Source organism: Channa argus, chromosome 3 (genome assembly GCF_033026475.1).
Source record: "Channa argus isolate prfri chromosome 3, Channa argus male v1.0, whole genome shotgun sequence".
In the NCBI taxonomy this organism is placed as follows: Eukaryota; Metazoa; Chordata; class Actinopteri; order Anabantiformes; family Channidae; genus Channa; species Channa argus.
In genome coordinates, this window is record NC_090199.1 from 23406560 (window position 1) to 23424537 (window position 17978).

The 17978-nt window shown below is 40.7% G+C and overlaps 1 protein-coding gene across 11 annotated transcripts; it reads left to right on the forward strand.

The window, feature by feature from the left end:
- The first annotated feature begins 968 nt into the window (after window positions 1-968).
- LOC137123831 (meiosis regulator and mRNA stability factor 1) lies at window positions 969-17931 on the forward strand. 11 transcript variants are annotated; one of them, XM_067498086.1, is made up of 27 exons: window positions 969-1090; window positions 1712-1922; window positions 2732-3601; window positions 3817-3958; window positions 4141-4355; window positions 4537-4654; window positions 4751-4923; window positions 5226-5750; window positions 6639-6793; window positions 7839-8000; window positions 8155-8344; window positions 8547-8725; window positions 8839-8919; window positions 9068-9307; window positions 9457-9576; window positions 9709-9887; window positions 10027-10247; window positions 10368-10510; window positions 10656-10789; window positions 11928-12130; window positions 12263-12490; window positions 13129-13368; window positions 13475-13726; window positions 13958-14024; window positions 14143-14256; window positions 14435-14602; window positions 15004-17931. In XM_067498086.1, the coding sequence occupies exons 2-27, from the start codon at window positions 1770-1772 to the stop codon at window positions 15210-15212; spliced, it is 5481 nt and encodes a 1826-aa protein (XP_067354187.1). In that variant the 5' UTR covers window positions 969-1090; window positions 1712-1769; the 3' UTR covers window positions 15213-17931. The 11 variants fall into 11 exon arrangements, with proteins under 11 accessions (XP_067354187.1, XP_067354194.1, XP_067354192.1 ...); XM_067498093.1 differs by having other exon boundaries at window positions 14161-14256; XM_067498091.1 differs by having other exon boundaries at window positions 13958-14018.
- The last annotated feature ends 47 nt before the right edge of the window (window positions 17932-17978 follow it).

Here is a 17978-nt window from a genome sequence, read left to right on the forward strand (position 1 = left end):
CAGTACTCTGTAGAATCTATAAACATAATCTTTATCTTTAAAAGAACACTTACACACTTTTTATTTCTATTATGGATTGTTGTTCTTTTCAGTGAAATGTTCCTAAAATGATCACAAAACACACACAAATTAATTAAGCATATTCATATTTTTTTTCAGCACTAACTGCCTGAAAAATCCATGGCACTCTGCTGATCAGTAGAACCAGTAGCAGAAATCTAAGTGTGATTTTTGAAAAACTTTTCAAAAGTCTTCTGTACTGGTTTGGCACACAATAGCTAGATGGGGTTCAGATATGGTAATCGAGCTTACCAAGCTCACCAAGAATATTTCAGCAGTTTCTTCTCCAGATAGTTCTTACGCAAACAGGAAGGCTTTCTGAAAAATTAAGTAATCCCTAATCAGTTGTTGCCCAGAGGGAATGGCTTGCCATTAAAGTATGGAAAGGTAACCATACTGATAAAGGAAGCCTTGCACAAAATGTGGATCACCCAATCTTCAGGAACTTGTTTTAAGATATTTTAATCCCTGTGAGGGACATGTATGACCAATTAAAGAACATCAGTACTTGAATTTCTGTGTTTTGAGCTTTTTACAATCAGTTGAAAGTTAGGTGGCCTGGTAGCTCAATGGGTAGAGCAGCAGGCTTATGATATAGAAGTTAGTGGGATCAAATCCCAGACTATCCACCAGGTGTGTCCCTGAGCAAGACAATCACTTGTTCAGTCGCCCCCCCGTGGATCCCCGATGCTATGGCTAAGTGCAGAGAAAAAATAACATTGTTATTTGTATATGTGCTCCATGACAAAAAAGGTTGTTGTAGCTCCTCTCCATTGAGCAAAAGATTATATAAAAATACAGAATTAAGTAAGTGTTTTCGATCCCCTTTCTGTAACAGTGTATTTTTGTATATGTATTCAATTGAACGTGCTAAACAGTCCCAACGTAACATTTGTTATTTACTATTAACAACATTTGCGACAGCGTAGCCCGCTTTCTGGCAGAAGGAAGGTTACAAAAGGTGGCAGTTTCCTTAGAGACAGATAGAGGGGGAACTATGAGGAAGATGTGAAAGACGATACATTCTCAGGTAGCTAGTGAAATAACAATCTGATTTGAAAATTATCCGCCATTACCAAACATTATTGGTTTTACCGTAAAAACAATGAGCAGTCGCATGTGAGAGACTCGACGTGTTTGTTACAATGCTAACGGTTCGTGCCTGCTGTAGACATAAATATGATGTTAGCTCCAGATATTTGACTTTAAAAATGAAAAGTTCATGCTGCTAACGCGTAGCATTAACTGCATAGCTAGCTAATTTCGCCCAATTCAAAATTAATAGACTGTCAACAACTATAGCCTTAGCTAGCAGCTAATCAGCGTCATTTAGGTTAGTGTGACCTGCCTCGCATTAATTAATCATAAGTGGCTGAAGTAGCAGTTAGCTAACTTGGCTTTAGTTAGCACAAAATTACTAAGGTTAAGTGTTATCAAAAGGTACGTAAACAGCCTTGTCTCCTCGTTTGTTTTAAGCTGCCGTTACGCAGTTGTATCGAATCAAGTGCATTTCTTACGACCAGACCTGCGCTTTCAAATGAGTCAGTGCGTACTTTACACTGTTTTTACCAATGTGAGCTAATGACCTCGCAGAGAAATCAATAAAACAAACATAACCGATGTAACGTTAACGTGAGTTTCATTTGAACAGGAAAGCATGAGAGAGAAGAGAGATGAAAGTATGGTGAAAGATCCCTCTGAGCTGTACGATGGAAGGATTGGGAAAGGAGAGATCTATATGCAGCTCTAGACCCTTCCCATGGCTCAGTCACCCCCAAACAGAGGCATCGACCCTGCTATGGAAACTCAAAGACTGCTTCTCCACCAATGATACCATTGCCCCTCATCACACAGATAAAGAAGTAGGCATTGATCTGTTCATATATTTTCATGTGTAACCTGCATAGAGAAGTTAAAAGCAGATTTGAGTTCCAAACCTTATTGTTTGGTGCATTACCAGATCAAATCATGGACAACAGTCCATTTATGTAAGCTATGCTCTTATATTCTACTGGTGTTCCATGTACTAGGACATTTAGTGTTTGCAGTCACAGTATGCTGTGATTTAAACTGATCTTGTTCCCAGAATAGACTTTCTGAGTTTTAAAATATAGAAGTAACTAAGTAATTTATTTGTTTGAGAAATATCAACTATGAAAGCCATTAGAATTTCCATATGGTTGTGATTCAGACAAAACAGTTGTGTTTTCCATATGACAAACCATAAAATGTTTTTGCACTTTATCTAGTTCTGTCTAATGCAAAGTTTATAAATTATCTACTGCATAGGGAAATCCTCTTTTTGGTACTTCAGAAAACTGAGAGAGACTGTCGGGTAAAATGAACACATAGGGCAAAAATGTTCGATCTCAGCTTTTGTTTGTAAGAGCTACATAATGATCAAAAGCTTAACACTGCGACTTATGCACACATTCTAGTCATGTGTAAAGATGGCATGTTGCAGCCATTTAACGCTAATGATATGATGGCTTGGTAAAGGTTGGGATGCAGTGGCTTTTGGTTCTGACCGCTGCGTGACCTTATTACTACTGGGTAGGACAGGTATGTCGTGCTGTGACAGTTTTTATTGCAATTAGGAATTTATTTCCCATACAAACATTTAATCAAAGCACTAATGTATCATAATCATCTGCTTTTTTTAATATTGCAGAACAAATACATGGAGAGCAGAAAGGCTTTGCCAGATTTAAAAGATGTCCCTCCTCCTCCTCCACACCATACTTCCTCCTCGCAATTATCCCAACCCCTCTCTTTGGCCCCTCTCCCTTTGCCTTCTCCCTGCTTGCCTCCTCAGCTTGCACAAGACTCCCAACAGCCACTCCCACCACAGCAACACCAAGAGGGGGCTAGCCCCAAAGTAAGCATTTGCACTCACTGTGACTATTGCAATAAAGGTGGTTATGGGCTGTTAGGTGGCAGTGGTGTTGTTGGTAGCAGTAGCAACATTGCTGGCGTTGTCTCAGTTTATATGAGCCAAGGCTCTCCAGCAGCACCCATCAGCAGTAGCATTGTTGGCAGGTCTGGGTCTTACTCTGTAGCCTCATCTGTTCATAAGCATAACCTGACATGTAGAGCTGAAGCACATGATCCCTTGCCCAGTCTAGGTTCCAAACCTCAACTGCCCTCTTCGGTTGCCACCTCTCAGCCTGTGTCATCACACCCTTACCTCCCCTGCTGCTCAGGGCTTCTTCATACGTACTCTGCTTTACCTATTCCATGCAGTCAACCCAGTCTGTTTCCCCCCTCAGCCCCTCTAGCTTCCTCTCTCCCCTCTGTTTCTTCTCTGCCTGGTCCCTTGCATGGCTCTTGTTTGGCCTCTTCTGGCTGCTACACCTGTGGCGTCGACTGCAGCCAATCAGCCAGAAGACCCCAGAGAAGTACACTTGGTGATCACCCAACTACCACCACCGTCACTACTACAACCACCTCAGCACACTTCTGCTCTAATCCTTTGCACCTAAATGTAAAACGCACAGTTCTTATGAAGGGTGCACACTACTGCAAGGAGTGCTTGTTGAAGGTTGGTAGAGTATTCTTCAGTCACTGTGGCTTTTTTGTATTTGTGTGGCATGACACTTACTCTAGGTAACTTGATGCTATGTGTATGACTTACCTCAGTCATGGGAACTGAAGCTGGATTTGTATGTGATTTTTGACAAAATGCCTTTTTTCAAGATTTTCTTTATTGACTTATACATTTTTTTTTTTCCCCATATTATTTGTTCCTATTTGCAGCCTGTGCATTGTCTGGCAACCGAGTCAAACAAAGTGTGGCCAGATGTTCCTAATTCCCAGACTGCCTCTGTCCCTGTCCCTGTCCCTCTATGTAATGGCTGTGGCACGTCCTCTGACAGCATGGTGCTCGTGCCAAAGTATGGTTAGTGCATACTGTATATATTAATTGAAATTTTGTGTCAGTTTTGGTCTTTAGTACATTGATTGGACTTGAAATGGGGAAACTACAGAATTTGAGTGAAGTGCATGCAAAGTGTTTATTGATTCACATTAACTGCAATGTTAACGAAATAGAATTTTTGCTGACAGTATTCTTTCTGCCAGGATCCCCAGAGAGTAATGGTCCTGAGAACATCCCTCCAGTTGGTGTTTTCTGGGACATTGAAAATTGCAGTGTTCCCAGTGGACGCTCTGCTGGGGCTGTGGTCCAACGTATTCGCAGCTATTTTTTCCAGGGTCATCGTGAGGCAGAATTTATATGCGTCTGTGACATTAGCAAGGAGAGCAAAGCAGTTATCCAAGAGCTCAACAACTGCCAGGTACCAACATTAAGGTTTAATATTAGGGAAGGGTTATGTGGTTATGTTACAGATACTGACTATAAAGATTGTATGTTATTGAACTTAATGCATGAATGTGGCACTTAAATTCTGCCATAACTAAATGAGAAATTTGAACAACATAAGTCTCAAGCTGTGTGTATGTACATTTCTTCACAAGGTTACGGTTGCACATATAAATGCCACAGCTAAGAATGCTGCGGATGACAAACTTCGCCAGAGCCTGCGACGCTTTGCTGAGACCCACACTGCACCTGCAACTGTCGTACTAGTATCCTGTGAGTTTATCTCTGATTTTAAGATGATCAACTACAGCCGCCCAACCTCGTAGTTGAATGGAGTGATAACAGGTGATCTCTTTGCAACATTAACAGCTGATGTGAACTTTGCAAGTGAGTTGAGTGACCTGCGTCATCGCCATGGTTTCCAGATAATCTTGGTCCATGGTAGCCATGCATCCTTAGCCCTGCTGCAGCATGCCCACCGGCATGTAGCGTTTCAGGAGATTACAGCTGATCTGCCACCACGAATGCTTGTCAAAGCACAGGTAGGCCTCACAAGTGCTTTAGGATTAAAAAACACCTATTTGATCTTCTCTAAAAGTAACCAAAGTTCATATAACTTTAAAGTGAACCAAGAAGGCAGCAAGTGAGGTAGTTGGGATATAAATTTGATCATGTTTAGTCATTCATTTACACAGTTCTCTCCTAGGGAGACTGCAGGATTTCTCACTCTGTGCCACTCTCAGCAAAATTTGGTTTCAAATTAAAGGAAGACTGCTGCTTTAAATTTGTAAATGTAAACTATACAAACCAGAAAGGCGCGCTGTCTCTTCCTCCCCTCCTTCAGCCCAGTTTGCACCTCCTCTATGTGCACAACCTTCCTATCAACTGTGACAAGAGCCTTCGGAGCGCTGTGAAGCTCAGGCTGCACCGCCTGTCAGACAACTGTGGTGGCAAGGTGTTGAGCATATCCCAGGGCACAGCAGTCCTCCGTTTTGGCAGCCCTGAGGCAGCTGCTCGTGCCCGCAAGCGAATGAAAAATGAGGATGTGTTTGGCCACAGAATCAGCCTCTCCTTCTCCCCACGGCCAAAAGATGATGCAAGTCCTGAGCCTGAGTTTCAGTCTCAGTCCCATCACTTGCCTCAAACTCAGACTCTGCCCCAGCCCCATCAAACTCAGGATTCAGTGTTTGCCCCTCCCCCACCTATATCGTCCTTCTCTTTTCTGCCCCTGGAGAAGCCCAGGTCACCCAGGAGGTCACGGCGAGCAACCCGCCCATGCCACACCCCTGGCCAAGTGCCTGAAAGGCTCTACAGCCCCAGGAGGGGGTGCAGTCGGCCTCCCGGGGGTGTTCCAGCCAAGCCCCATCAGGTCAGCAGACTCGTTAGTGCCTGCTTCCCGTTAACCTCCGCTGCCCTCTGTCCTGGTCTTGGCTGCTTTGTAAATCAGTGGCTTATTGTTTCCCTCCCAGTGTCCCTCTAATTGCTGCTTTTCACTAACCGCTTGTAGCTGCTCACTCAGCTTAATTCATCTGCCTGTGCTAGCTTGTAGCATGTTCTAGTAGCTGATAGTGCTTCATGAATCCCCTGTTGCATGTTTCATACTCATTCATCATGTTATTAAATACATTGGCTTATAATTTTGTGGCTTTTTTCTGATACTCTACTTTGTGTCCTGTCAAAGTCCATTCTATGCCTTTTTATTGACTGGGCCTATCTTTTTCTTGTTTGCAATTACAAAAATCAGCATGGAATATTTCAGAAACAAATAACCAGTATGGACTGATTTCCTGAAACTAGGGATGGTAATCTAACTTTTTTGCTATATTTGGGCTATACAGAAAATTTCGATTAATGCAATATAATTTGGAACCAGCATCTATGAGCCTGTTGGCTGTTTTAGCTTGACCTTGAACTCAGAATTCTTGTCACACTGCCATATTTATCAGAAGTTGTGCTATACATTTCCTTATTTTAGATGATACTTCAGGATGCACCAAATAATTTAAAAACTACGGTTTCTACTGGTTCTGGTATCTGGGTGATGTTTAAACCCCATCCCTAGCTAAACTTTAATGCCTCATTTTGTCCTTTTATTTATTTTTTTAGCTTGGCTTCTTTTCATATTTGCTGACAAATTCACTGCCTATTCACAATCCCATTGTGAACGCATGCATAAGAGAAACACAAACATTATACAATCAGTCATCCTATAATTAACATTTGGATTTTTCTTTCTTTGTTTCTTTTTTTAATCTAGGATCTAGGTATTTTGGAGGTAAAACCCAGAATGGACTTTGGCGTCTTGGATAAAGGGCATGCAACTTCCTCTTCCCCCAACAATAATATGGAGACAGGAGCCTTGGAGCATCTGTCAAAGCCTGGCCTCACTGGAGAATCAATGTACAGGAGAAGGTATAAACAGTGAAATACAACAGTAGATTGAGAAGGTCATTTGAAGAAAACCGATACAAGCCCCTGCTATCATTTCCTCCATGTACATCAGTCTTTTTTTTTGTTGTTGAACTGTGCAAGTACTTATTGCAACCTTGAATAGCTTAGTGGGACAGCATGTTTGTTTGATTTGGATCAGATTTTTTAAACATAAGTGCCCTCTTGCATACAAAGTAACCTAAGTAACAGTTGTGTTGCTTGCTATTAAAAAGTCATCTTTCAATCTTGAGTGTAGTTACAAAGGAATCCAAAAACTGTTCCTGTTGTTGTGCCCAAATTTCACTGCCTGTCCTACATCCACTTCTCTTAGTTGTTTTTACATGAATGAGATGGATGCTCTTGACTTACTAAAGGCTGTATGATTTGGACATTGCTGTCCTTAAATCCACCATTTAATTGTCCCTTCTTTCCAAGCTTGGTGAGAGTGAGAGCTGCTGTAATAGTGAGTGAATAAATATGGGGAACAAATCAGAAATCAATCACTCTTTTCTGACTGTTACATGGGTTACATTGTAAAACACCAACAAATACGGTCACACCTCCACAAAACCCAGAAGGAAGGATTTTGTAACAATACAATTGAAGTGTACATTCTCTTGTCTGCTCCTCTGTCACCTCTGTGCACTGCATGTGTTTGTGTGTGGCACATAGTCAGATAGATGCACGGATGTAAAACTGGATGCATTTAATATTTACAGTGCAGAGTTGTGACATTAGGTCTGGCAATATGATTTTGTGCCATCATTTCCACACAGGCAAAAATAAATTATTATTATAATATTGACGGGTGAATCTACAATGAAATTTAAAATAAAGTTTTAAATAAAAATGTTGTTTATTTTATTATAGTTTTGTTTTTGGTTTAATATTTATGAAGATAGCAGGTACATATTGCCTTTCATAACTGATATAATCTTAATTGGTAGGAATGTCCTTTGTACATGTCATCAGTTGGCATAAAAGCGTTGCGGAGCCTTTAAACATGTCTCTTATCATTTTATCTTAGAAGAGAGGGCTCGAGTCCTCGCAGTGTGACCGACTCCCCTGTAGAACAAGGGGACGGGAGCTCAGGCGAGTTCCAGATTAGCACACCCTCAGCCTTCAGCAAGTTGAACCTGCACAGGAGCTTCAGTCCCCTTGTCCTCTCCCAGGGCTCCTGGTCCTCCAGGTGACATAATTAGTGTAACTCACTCATGTCCAAGTTGGCCTAAACCATTAATTATTACTGTGTTCAAGTAAGAATTGAATAATCCAGGCTCTCCTAATATTATATGTAATGCTAAATAACAAGATTTTAAACTGGTCTTTCCTTTGCTTAACAGTAGGAGTGCATCCCCCTGCCTGTCCAGTCGCTCCTCACCTCTGCTTGCTGCCTCGCACAGCCCTTGTCCTGAAGGTCCCTTTGAGTCTTTTTCTGAGGGAGCAGAGATCCAGGTGGCCAACCTGGACTACAGAATGTCCCGCAAGGATCTTCAGCAGACACTGCACGACACCTTCTCCAGATATGGGCGAGTAAGACCTTCGAGACTAATGCTTTTGTACTGATTTAATATTTATAGCAAATATACCTGTATTTTCTTGATTAAAACTAGTAGAACAAAACCTCTTAAGATGAAATTTTAGCTTTTTGCTGTTGGGTTGTTTGCAGATATTATATTTGAAGTAAGACCAATGCCTCAAAACCTCTCCTTTTTGGACAACTTAATTTGTCTAGGTAAAAGCTGTGGAACTTAGCCCACACACAGACTATCAGCTGAAGGCCACAATTCAGATGTTGTCTCTGCAGCAGGCCATCAGCGCTGTCAGTGGCCTGCATCGTTATAAAATCGGAGGAAAGCGCATTCAGGTGTCTTTGATCACTGGTGGCAGCAACAAATCTCTTGCCATGCTCAGGTACACTTTGTGTTCAGTTACACTGTGGGCTTAGTTAAAATGCTAATCACCAATTTCGTTGGGTTTTGTGGGATTTTTGTTTGTTGAAAATGATTATCTTTCTCAATATATAGCACTGAGATTATCAGTATTCTTCAGGATGCACCTGCCAATTGTCTTCCCCTATTCAAATTCACGGAAATCTATGAGAAAAAGTAAGTATTGGTTTTCAACATATCTTTGAATTTTGAGGAACTGTTGTGATACATATATTTTTTTACTAATTATTAGAATAGTTGCTTATAATATATCCATTGCAAGCTATTGTGTGGTACCAGACTACATGCTCCTTTGCATTTGCAGATATTCCCGCAAGCTTGTGGTTGGGGATTTGTACAGGCTACCAGAGGTGGTGGCGGTGCGGGAACAGGGAGGCACAAGGCTTGTGTGCCTTCTGCCCAGCAGCCAAATCCGTCAGAGTCCACTGGGATCTTCCCAGTCCCAGGAGGGCTCCTCCTCAGCAAGCGGTAGCCCTGTGGTGTTTGAGGAGCTGGAGTACCATGAACCTGTCTGCAGACAGCATTATGCACAGCAGGACTTCAGGTTATTACAGTATCACATATTATGCACGTTTAAATGCTTATTATACAAATTTATAATAAAACACATTTTGTTAATGTTATTAGTGCTTGTTTGGGCATTTATTTAGAACCACTATTCTCCAAACTTGTGTTTTCTCTTTCTTTTTGTAGTGAGGTTGACTTTGACCCTGACTCTTACAAAATCCCATTTGTTGTGATGTCTCTGAGCACATTAGCCTCTGACGTTCACAGTCTATTGCATTCACATGAGGGGACTATTCCACTGCTCAGGTGACAACTGCCTCTAAAAGTTGTGAACAAATTTCGACTGTTACAAACTTTTGACATGTTTTCTCTAAAGCTTTAAAATGAGTAATGTAGTTTTCATTTTTATTTATATATATTTTTATTATAAAATTATAGTTTTCCAGACTGCTATGCAGCAAAATTCAGGCCACTGCAGCTTGGCGATGACACACTAGAGGGTGGTGTTCCCCTGGAACATCTCATTACCTGTGTTCCAAGCATAACAATAGTAACGGCTCAGAATGGATTCAAAGTCATCAAGTGGATCCACAACAAACCACCTGCATCAAACTCTGGTAGGAACACTGACAATTGTTAGAATTTTGTTGTTGGTTGAAATTTTGAATTTATTATTTCCTTGCAGTACCACGCCTCCACAGTTCTGTCTTTACCAGTCAGTATAAGTATTTCAGACTTCTAAATTATTTTACCCAGAGCCTTGGATTCAGCGCTGCAAAAGTCCAGTTGGCAACCCACAGCTCATCCAGTTGAGCCGAGAGATTATTGATCTGTTGAAAAGTCAACCATCTTGCATCATGCCTATTAGCAAATTCATACCCACATACCACCATCATTTTGCCAAGCAGTGTCGTGTCTCCAACTATGGCTACTCCAAGCTGCTGGAGCTTCTGGAGGCTGTGCCACATGTCTTGCAGGTATTTATAAGAATCCACATGGTTGCTCAATTTTGGAGCATTTATTTGCCTACTACATTTTATTTTTTGTGTTTTTTTTTTTACAATTTGCTTATTGTTCTTAATTTTATTCACCTATAGATTCTGGGTATGGGAACTAAACGCCTCCTTACCCTGACCCATCGTGCTCAAGTGAAGCGCTTCACCCAAGACCTTCTCAAACTGCTTAAATTTCAAGCCAGCAAACAAGTGTCAATTAAGGACTTCATGCAGGCATACCACTGGTCAGTCGACATGGCTTTGAGCTGTAGATTTCATCACATTGTCATGTTTTGTAGAAATGTTTATTTTTATTTAATTAATTGTTAGAAAGGTGCTAGAATTTGGAAAAAACTGAGAATACTAGTCAGGTGTATTTTTGTTTACTAGGTGCTTCTCTAGGGACTGGAGGGTGATTGACTATGGAATGTGTGACGTAATGGACCTGTTGTCTGAGATCCCTGACACTACCATCACCATCACACACCAGGAAACAGACACAGTCATCTCTGTTCCAAAGAGAGGTCAGTTCAAAACAGTTAATAAACACTCATTTGGAAGTGGAAATGAAGCTGACTCACTTTTTAATGCCTCGCTACATTCCATATTGGTGGGTTCCGCTGACCAAAAAGGTTGGAGTAACCTGGCACAACCGCCAGGTTACTTTAACAATTCCAGTTCTTCCCAGGTTAGCAGTATCAGTTTTTAAGGGTGTACTACAGTGTTAGCTGCATACAAATTCTGTAGCAACATGTCTACTGAGAAATGTCGAACAGAACTTTGTCTACAACTGTTTTAATGAGGCACAGAAAACAGTGGTACATGTCTACAGTTCTCACACTGTTAATGCAGGGATCAGCGATCTTGGATTTTCTGGGCCGATGAGGTTTATTTAGCTTTCCGAGTGAGGAAGCTGACTTCACAGCATTTTACATTTGCAATTTCACTGAACTTGAAAATTTAGAATGCGTTTTAGAGAGTCACTCTGCTTTGTTCATTTTGTCATCAATTGTTCTCACAGCAAGGGAAAATCCTGAGTCTGTTTCAGTTTACCTGTTAGCTTATTGGTGATAAGGACCTGTGGCCCAGCTATACTGCAGTGGCACTTTATTATGAAATAGTATACTTAAGACATTTTCAGGCAGCTTCTTTCAAATGCAGCAGAGTTTGGACTTTCAGAGAAAAAAGGCTTAGACATGGTGTCTGAGTGTTCAGCTCTGTTTTAACCAGAAATTGCATTTATTATTAGTTAAATGTGAAGCTACTCCCTGAATGTTGTCTACACTTTGAAGAGTCTTCAGAAAGCTAATGTAATAACAAAAAAAGATTAATGTTTGTTTATGGTCTGGTTTCACTTTACATTTCACTTTACTTTCATTTATGAAGCATTAATAAATAGGGGTAGGATACCATAAATTTAAAAATAAAATGACCTGGTCTCTGCTTCAACTGAAATAAGAGTGTGGACAATTTAAGATTGAATACACTATGCACAGCTCTACAATTACATGCAATTTTAACACATTTATATAGTTATAAAAACACAAATAGATATGTATAATTCAATGCCGATATGTTGGTGGGATGTCACAAATAAACATTTAGGAATGAAAGATCGTAATTGTTTGTTTTTTTCCATGGATTCCCTCTTGTTGCCTGCAGAGCGTACAGTGGAGGAAATGGAGCGCACTAAGCAGTTTGGGAAGGAAGTCGTGGACCTGCTTCGCCACCAGCCGCACTGCAGAATGCCTTTCAGTAAATTCATCCCCACCTACCACCACCACTTTGGTCGTCAGTGCAAGCTTAGCTACTACGGCTTTACTAAACTTATCGAGCTCTTTGAGGCGATCCCTGATGTACTGATGGTGAGTACGGCACACTCATGTTTATAATGTGCTTCTTAATCTCATCTTTAATGAATTCTTGAAATTAATTCATTGGTTAAAACTGAAAACGGCTACATAAAGTGACTCTTATTTCTTCCCCCTTTTTGTCAGGTGTTGGAGTGTGGTGAGGAGAAAGTGCTGACTCTGACAGAAGTGGAGTGTATCAAGGCTTTGGCAGCGCAGCTGGTCAAGCTTCTTCGAGCTCAGAAAAACTCCAGCCTTCCTGTGAGCCAACTGCTCACAGAGTACAGTAAGACCTTTGGCTATGGTCTACGCCTGCAGGACTATGATGCCAGCTCTTTGCCAGCTCTTCTAACCAAACTGTGCCATGTTGTGAAGGTAAAGAACACCCACACAAATGTTTCATAGTTGCATAGTTCAGTTGCCGGAAACAATTGTGATATTTAATATCAAAATTGTACAAACTGCAAAATTGGAACTTCAGTTGACTGTAAATTTATATTTTCAATTTCTTTTTATATACAACTGTGCTCAATGCCTCAAATAGGTTAATACTGGTCTCTGGTCTCAGACACAAACATTCCAGGTGTTCAATTACTCAACAGTTGCTCTCCCATGGCAACTCTAACGTCCTGTTTAATGATCTTCAGTCGTGCATCTACATTTGGAAAAGTCCCTATAATACATTGTTAATTTGAAGCATTTTGGCACAGAAACAGAAGATGGGGGGGAAAAATGTAAAGGTAGTGCTGTAAAGTTTAGGAGTCGATGGCAAACTTCTCTAATACCTAGACTAACTAGAAGTTAAAGTGTTTTTGTAATTTTAAATACTTAAAACCAACCTTGAATGTTTTGTTTTCCATCTTGTCATTAGTTTTATTTCTGTTGCATACATAGCCACATCCATCATCGCTGCTGGGTATGTTAATGATGCCCAATGTACGTGAGCTTGTTGACTCTAATATGATCAGTGTCGTCTACAATAAGGGTACACCTACTTTCTTTCCATTTTCAAGGTGGTAGATGGTCCAGAGGGTCGGGAAGTGCAGTTGATCAACAGAAAATCTCTGCGTTCACTGACCTCCCAGCTACTGGCCATACTTATGTCTCAAGAAGAGGAGCAGGTCATCAAGGGCCTGAAGGTGGAAGAACTGAGTCAGCATTACCTGACTGTCCATGGAGCCCCTCTCAACCCATGTGAATATGGGTTTCTCTCCTTCTGTGAGTTGCTAAAGAGTCTGCCCTACCTTGTGGAGGTAAGTAGAAGAGTTAGTTTTTCTATACAGACTTTTTCAAGGAGCAATATACTTGTTTCTGTTTCCTACCACAGGCTGACTGACAGTGTTTTGTTTTTCTTGACAGCTATACCATGAGGAAACTGATGAAAATGGAAAAGCTGGCAGCACTGTCAGTGGTCAAAGTGAGGGGTGGGTGAGGTTGACCAGGCTGTACCAGTTTGCCCGTAACGTGCGTGCCCTGCTCCACACCTACCATTACAACCAGATCTTCCTGACAGAGTTCCAAGGGGCTTATAACAAATTTACAGGCTGCAGCCTTGAACCACGGTCCTATGGATACGCCAGCATTGATGATCTCCTCAGTGCTATTCCACAGGTAGGAGTAGTGTTCAATAGATACTTTATCCAGAGTTTTTTTAGAATGTGCCTTCTGTCCCTTTTACATACCATTGAAACCGTATGTGCCAGTAGTGCCACTTAAATCTTTTCAGAATCTATTTCTTTGTCATTTGAGGTTTTGGAGATCTGGATCTTTTACATAAAATTATACAATTCTAGTATTTCTCGTTCTTGTACATTTTTGTTTCTGAATGTTTTTGGATAATAGGTTGTCTGGATCAAGGGACACGGTCACAAGAGGATTATCGTTTTGAAGAACGATATGAAAGGTGAAGGTGCTGGCCACTTTTATTAAAGCAAGTTTCATATACTAGTCATGGTAGTGATGTCATGATCTGGTGCCTGAACATCGTACTGAATCTGTATAAATGGATGTCTGTATGTCATGTTCAGCAAGGGCGAATTCTTTAGTCCCCAGCAGCCCTCAGCCAGGAGAGAACACAGAAAGCCCCAGAAGCAGCCCGATCAGCAGCACAACATCTGGAGCCCAGAGTCCCATTAACACAGGTCTGTATAAAGGTTTAAAATGTCATTAGCTAAATCAATTCTCATACATGTGCATATACATGTATTTATATTTTTCTTTTATTTGTATTAAAATAAAGGCAAACACAGCTCTCCTATTTCCATGTCCGTGGTTAAAAATATAGGTGAAATAAAGTCCGTTATTTTCTCTACCTGTAAGGTGAGGATGGAGCTACAGAGTCAGAGCTGCTGTGTCTGACTTCCCCAGTGGACCTGCTGTGTGGTCCTGTACCGTCCTGCCTACCATCACCTCAGCTTCACCCTGACCCTGTTCTCCTCCAGCAGGTGGACCTCATCCACTTTGAGGAAAAGACTCCTCTACCAACAGGTCAGTTTAAATGTTCCAAAGTTCATGTATTTGTATTGCACTAAAACCTATACAGTAAATAGTTGTTCTAGTACTGTATGTTTTGTTTCTTTTTTGCTGTTAGTCAAAACCAAAGGAGACTTTTAAATTAGTTAATTAGAACCTATGTTCTTGTATGAAGAAACAATTGCTAGAATCTATACAGTAGAAATGTTGACAAATTGGACAGTAATCCAGAAGCACTAGTTTCACATTAACATTGTAAAATAAAAAATTGGCACGATATAAAGATGTTATTGGTATCAAAAAAAATCTAACAAGAAATGACAAGTAAGGAGAACAGAATGCATTTTAACGAGCACATCACACTTCTCTTGGCACCTTTCTTCAGGTGTAAGCTCATTCTGTACTTGTGATTTCAGAGAGCGATGAACCTCAGCTAGCAGCTACAGTAGTCATTGACAGCACTTGTGAATTACCTGAGCAGTCTGACCGCACAGAGGACTCAGCAGGCACCAAACCTCCAGCCTTCAACATGAAGACGCATTTGTCTGTGGACAGTCCCAGCAGAAGAGCCACTCGCAGCAGAATCAAGCTAGCTGCCAACTTCTCATTTACAGCAGGCCTTTGATCCCTCATGCATACACATCCAGTCTCATACACACAAAGCAGTTCATATAGTTTAACTCTGAATAGAAGAGTTGACCAGCTACATTGAACACACTACACAAAAGTGACCTAGAGTAACCCTGATCTTATTGGCTCTTCATCCAAGTGGGCTGTTGCACATCTTTGTTCTTGTTCAGTGTGTTCTTCCAATGACATTCACTAAGCTGTGATTTTCGTCTTGCAGATTTTCTGCAATCTTTAATTTGCTAAATTCATTTACCAGAAATTGTGTTTGATTTCAACCTGAGGGAAGTTAATTTATCTGTCTTCACTTTACAGACACTTGCTGCCTTTCGGGCAGAAAATGAATCTGAGTTAGTTGTCACTGTTTACAAACATTAGTAAACAACAGGAGAAATGCTAGGAGTGATAAACTAGGTTTTCTATAGCAGTCCATAAAGTGAGCTGTCCACTACTGTTTTTAAAATTGACAGATAAAAGAAGGCTTGAAATGTGTTGTTCCTGAACCATATTCAGAAATTCCTTCCTAATTATTGACTTATTTACTTGCCTTATACCCAAAGATGGTCTCATTTTTGAACTGATTTCAAATTTTTGGTGATTTTACTTTATAGGGAACCCCAGACATGTCGACCAAGTTAGCACCTGCCTTATTCAGTCTTTCAGTCTTTTCTTGTGCAAAGTATTCACTCTGTAGAATTCTAAAGAGGTAGCTTCTCTTGTTAGGTATTGTTTTCATCTTTTGTCTCTGTTGGAAAGTAGCCTAAGGACCTAATTCTCCATTCCTTTTACAGTATGCAGAGTGTTTTGTAGTCTATGGAAGAGTTTGGCCTAAATGTGCAGTGTATTTAGTGGCAATTTGATGAGACTAATTAGGAACCACAGTTAAAGTAGTGCTGTCTTTAATGGAAGTTAATAGGCTTTAAAAAGTTAAAGGTTCGGATTAATAATGCAACAAGCACTGCTCTCGGGAATTTTTATTCTTGTAGTATTTTGACTTAATATACAGCAACAAATGTGGCTGATCTCTGGCAACTGGTGAAGGCCTGGAAGAGAAAAGGATGGCTCTTTAATACTCCAGCCAGGTGTGTGTTTTGGCAGCAGGAACTGAATTATACCTTGTCTTTATCCAGCAGTCAGTGTGTTGTCTGTGTGGTTTACACTCGAGTAGGTGGTGTGAAATGTGCATGGTGTGCATAACTGAGTTTATGCATGGTGTAAACCCAGGAGGAGCAAACGGGGATGGTTGATAGTAAGACATTATTTAAGATCAAACGTCTTTTATTTCCACCATGTTTTAAGTATGTTGGAGTTGGCGACACCCTGGAAAGTGCCACAGATGTGCTCAAGGTTTTTTGAGCCAACCTTGCTGCTGGTAGGCACTGCATCAGAGGTGGCGTCCACGCTGTCTGAGTTGATGAGTTTGGGGGGAGCCGTGAGCCCTCCTTAGTTTTGATTTTTAATGAGAAGATGGATAGTTGTGAGTTTTAGGGCTAAATGGAGGGAATCAGAGGTGATGGACTGTTTGTAGAGCAGCGTATGGGGGCTTTGAGGGGCCTCCTGAACAGACATGTGATGTACATACAGAGAATCCTCTGTGGCTCTCTGGAATCAACGGGGCTTTTACAATGGCTTGTATCTGCCACGGTGCCGGGAAAAAAAACTGCCATCTTAGCTCCTCATCCTTTATAGATGAGTTTTACTTACTGGGGTGTGTAGGTTTTCTGTTGTCTTGTCTCAAGTGTTCACCAGTCTACAAGCTGCAGAAATGTCACCAAAAATTGTTGGCTGCCCAGGATATTTGGCACAAACCAGGCACCACTGAAGAGTTGAAAATGGTTGCTGTTTGTGTTTAGAGGAAAGGTTCATAAAATGGGTAGGAGCCCATTTATTCAGTTTCTGTGCAGTTTCAGTGTTAATTGGTGTTTTACAATGTGTTGTTTTTTGTTTTGTTTTTCTTCTTCTTTGTCAGACTTAATTTTGACTTGGTGTGAAAAGCACTCAGTGCTCAGATCAGAGGTTTCTCCTTCCAACCCACCAACATGTCTGCGATGACAGTTTTTAAATGGGGTGTTATTTCTCATGTCTCTCTTGCAGTGTTGTACTGACTGTCTGTCTGGTAACCTTTTTGATTAAAAAATGAGCAGTTCACAATTATTAATGATTTAAAATGACAAATGCTCGCAATGAATATCTAGATTTGAATTGGGTGTTACAAATATTACTTTTTGTGTATTTGAGCAAACCCTAGCACTGTTCAGGTGTACTGCGGTGGCAACTACCACAGATATTTTAACTTCCCTATTTAGACTTCTACTTTTTGATTACACCAGTGAGAAGCTATTTTCATTGTCATAATATGCACATCTGCATAGTTTTGGTTCATGAAATGCGTATGTGAAATATGGTATCTGGTGAGGTTTTAAAGAGAAAATATTCTTGGCATTGGCACTTGTTTATTGGATGTAACTTATTTGCCATGTTGTCTTAAGTTTTGTGTTGCACAACAGGTACAACATTACAACTACAGTCTGAAGAAACCTTTCAAGCTAATTTGTTGGGTCAGCCCTGCTGCCTTGAAGTCCTGCCCTGATTGTTTTGTTTACCTGCTTAACATTTTCCCCTGTCACACAGTTTTACTGCCTCACCACACAAGTTGTAAGTCTAATATTGTTAAGGGACCAAAAGAATTTCCATTAATAAATTTCACAAGCATCATTTCTGCCTCGTCTGTGTTGAGTATTTTGAATGAATTACCAAACACTCA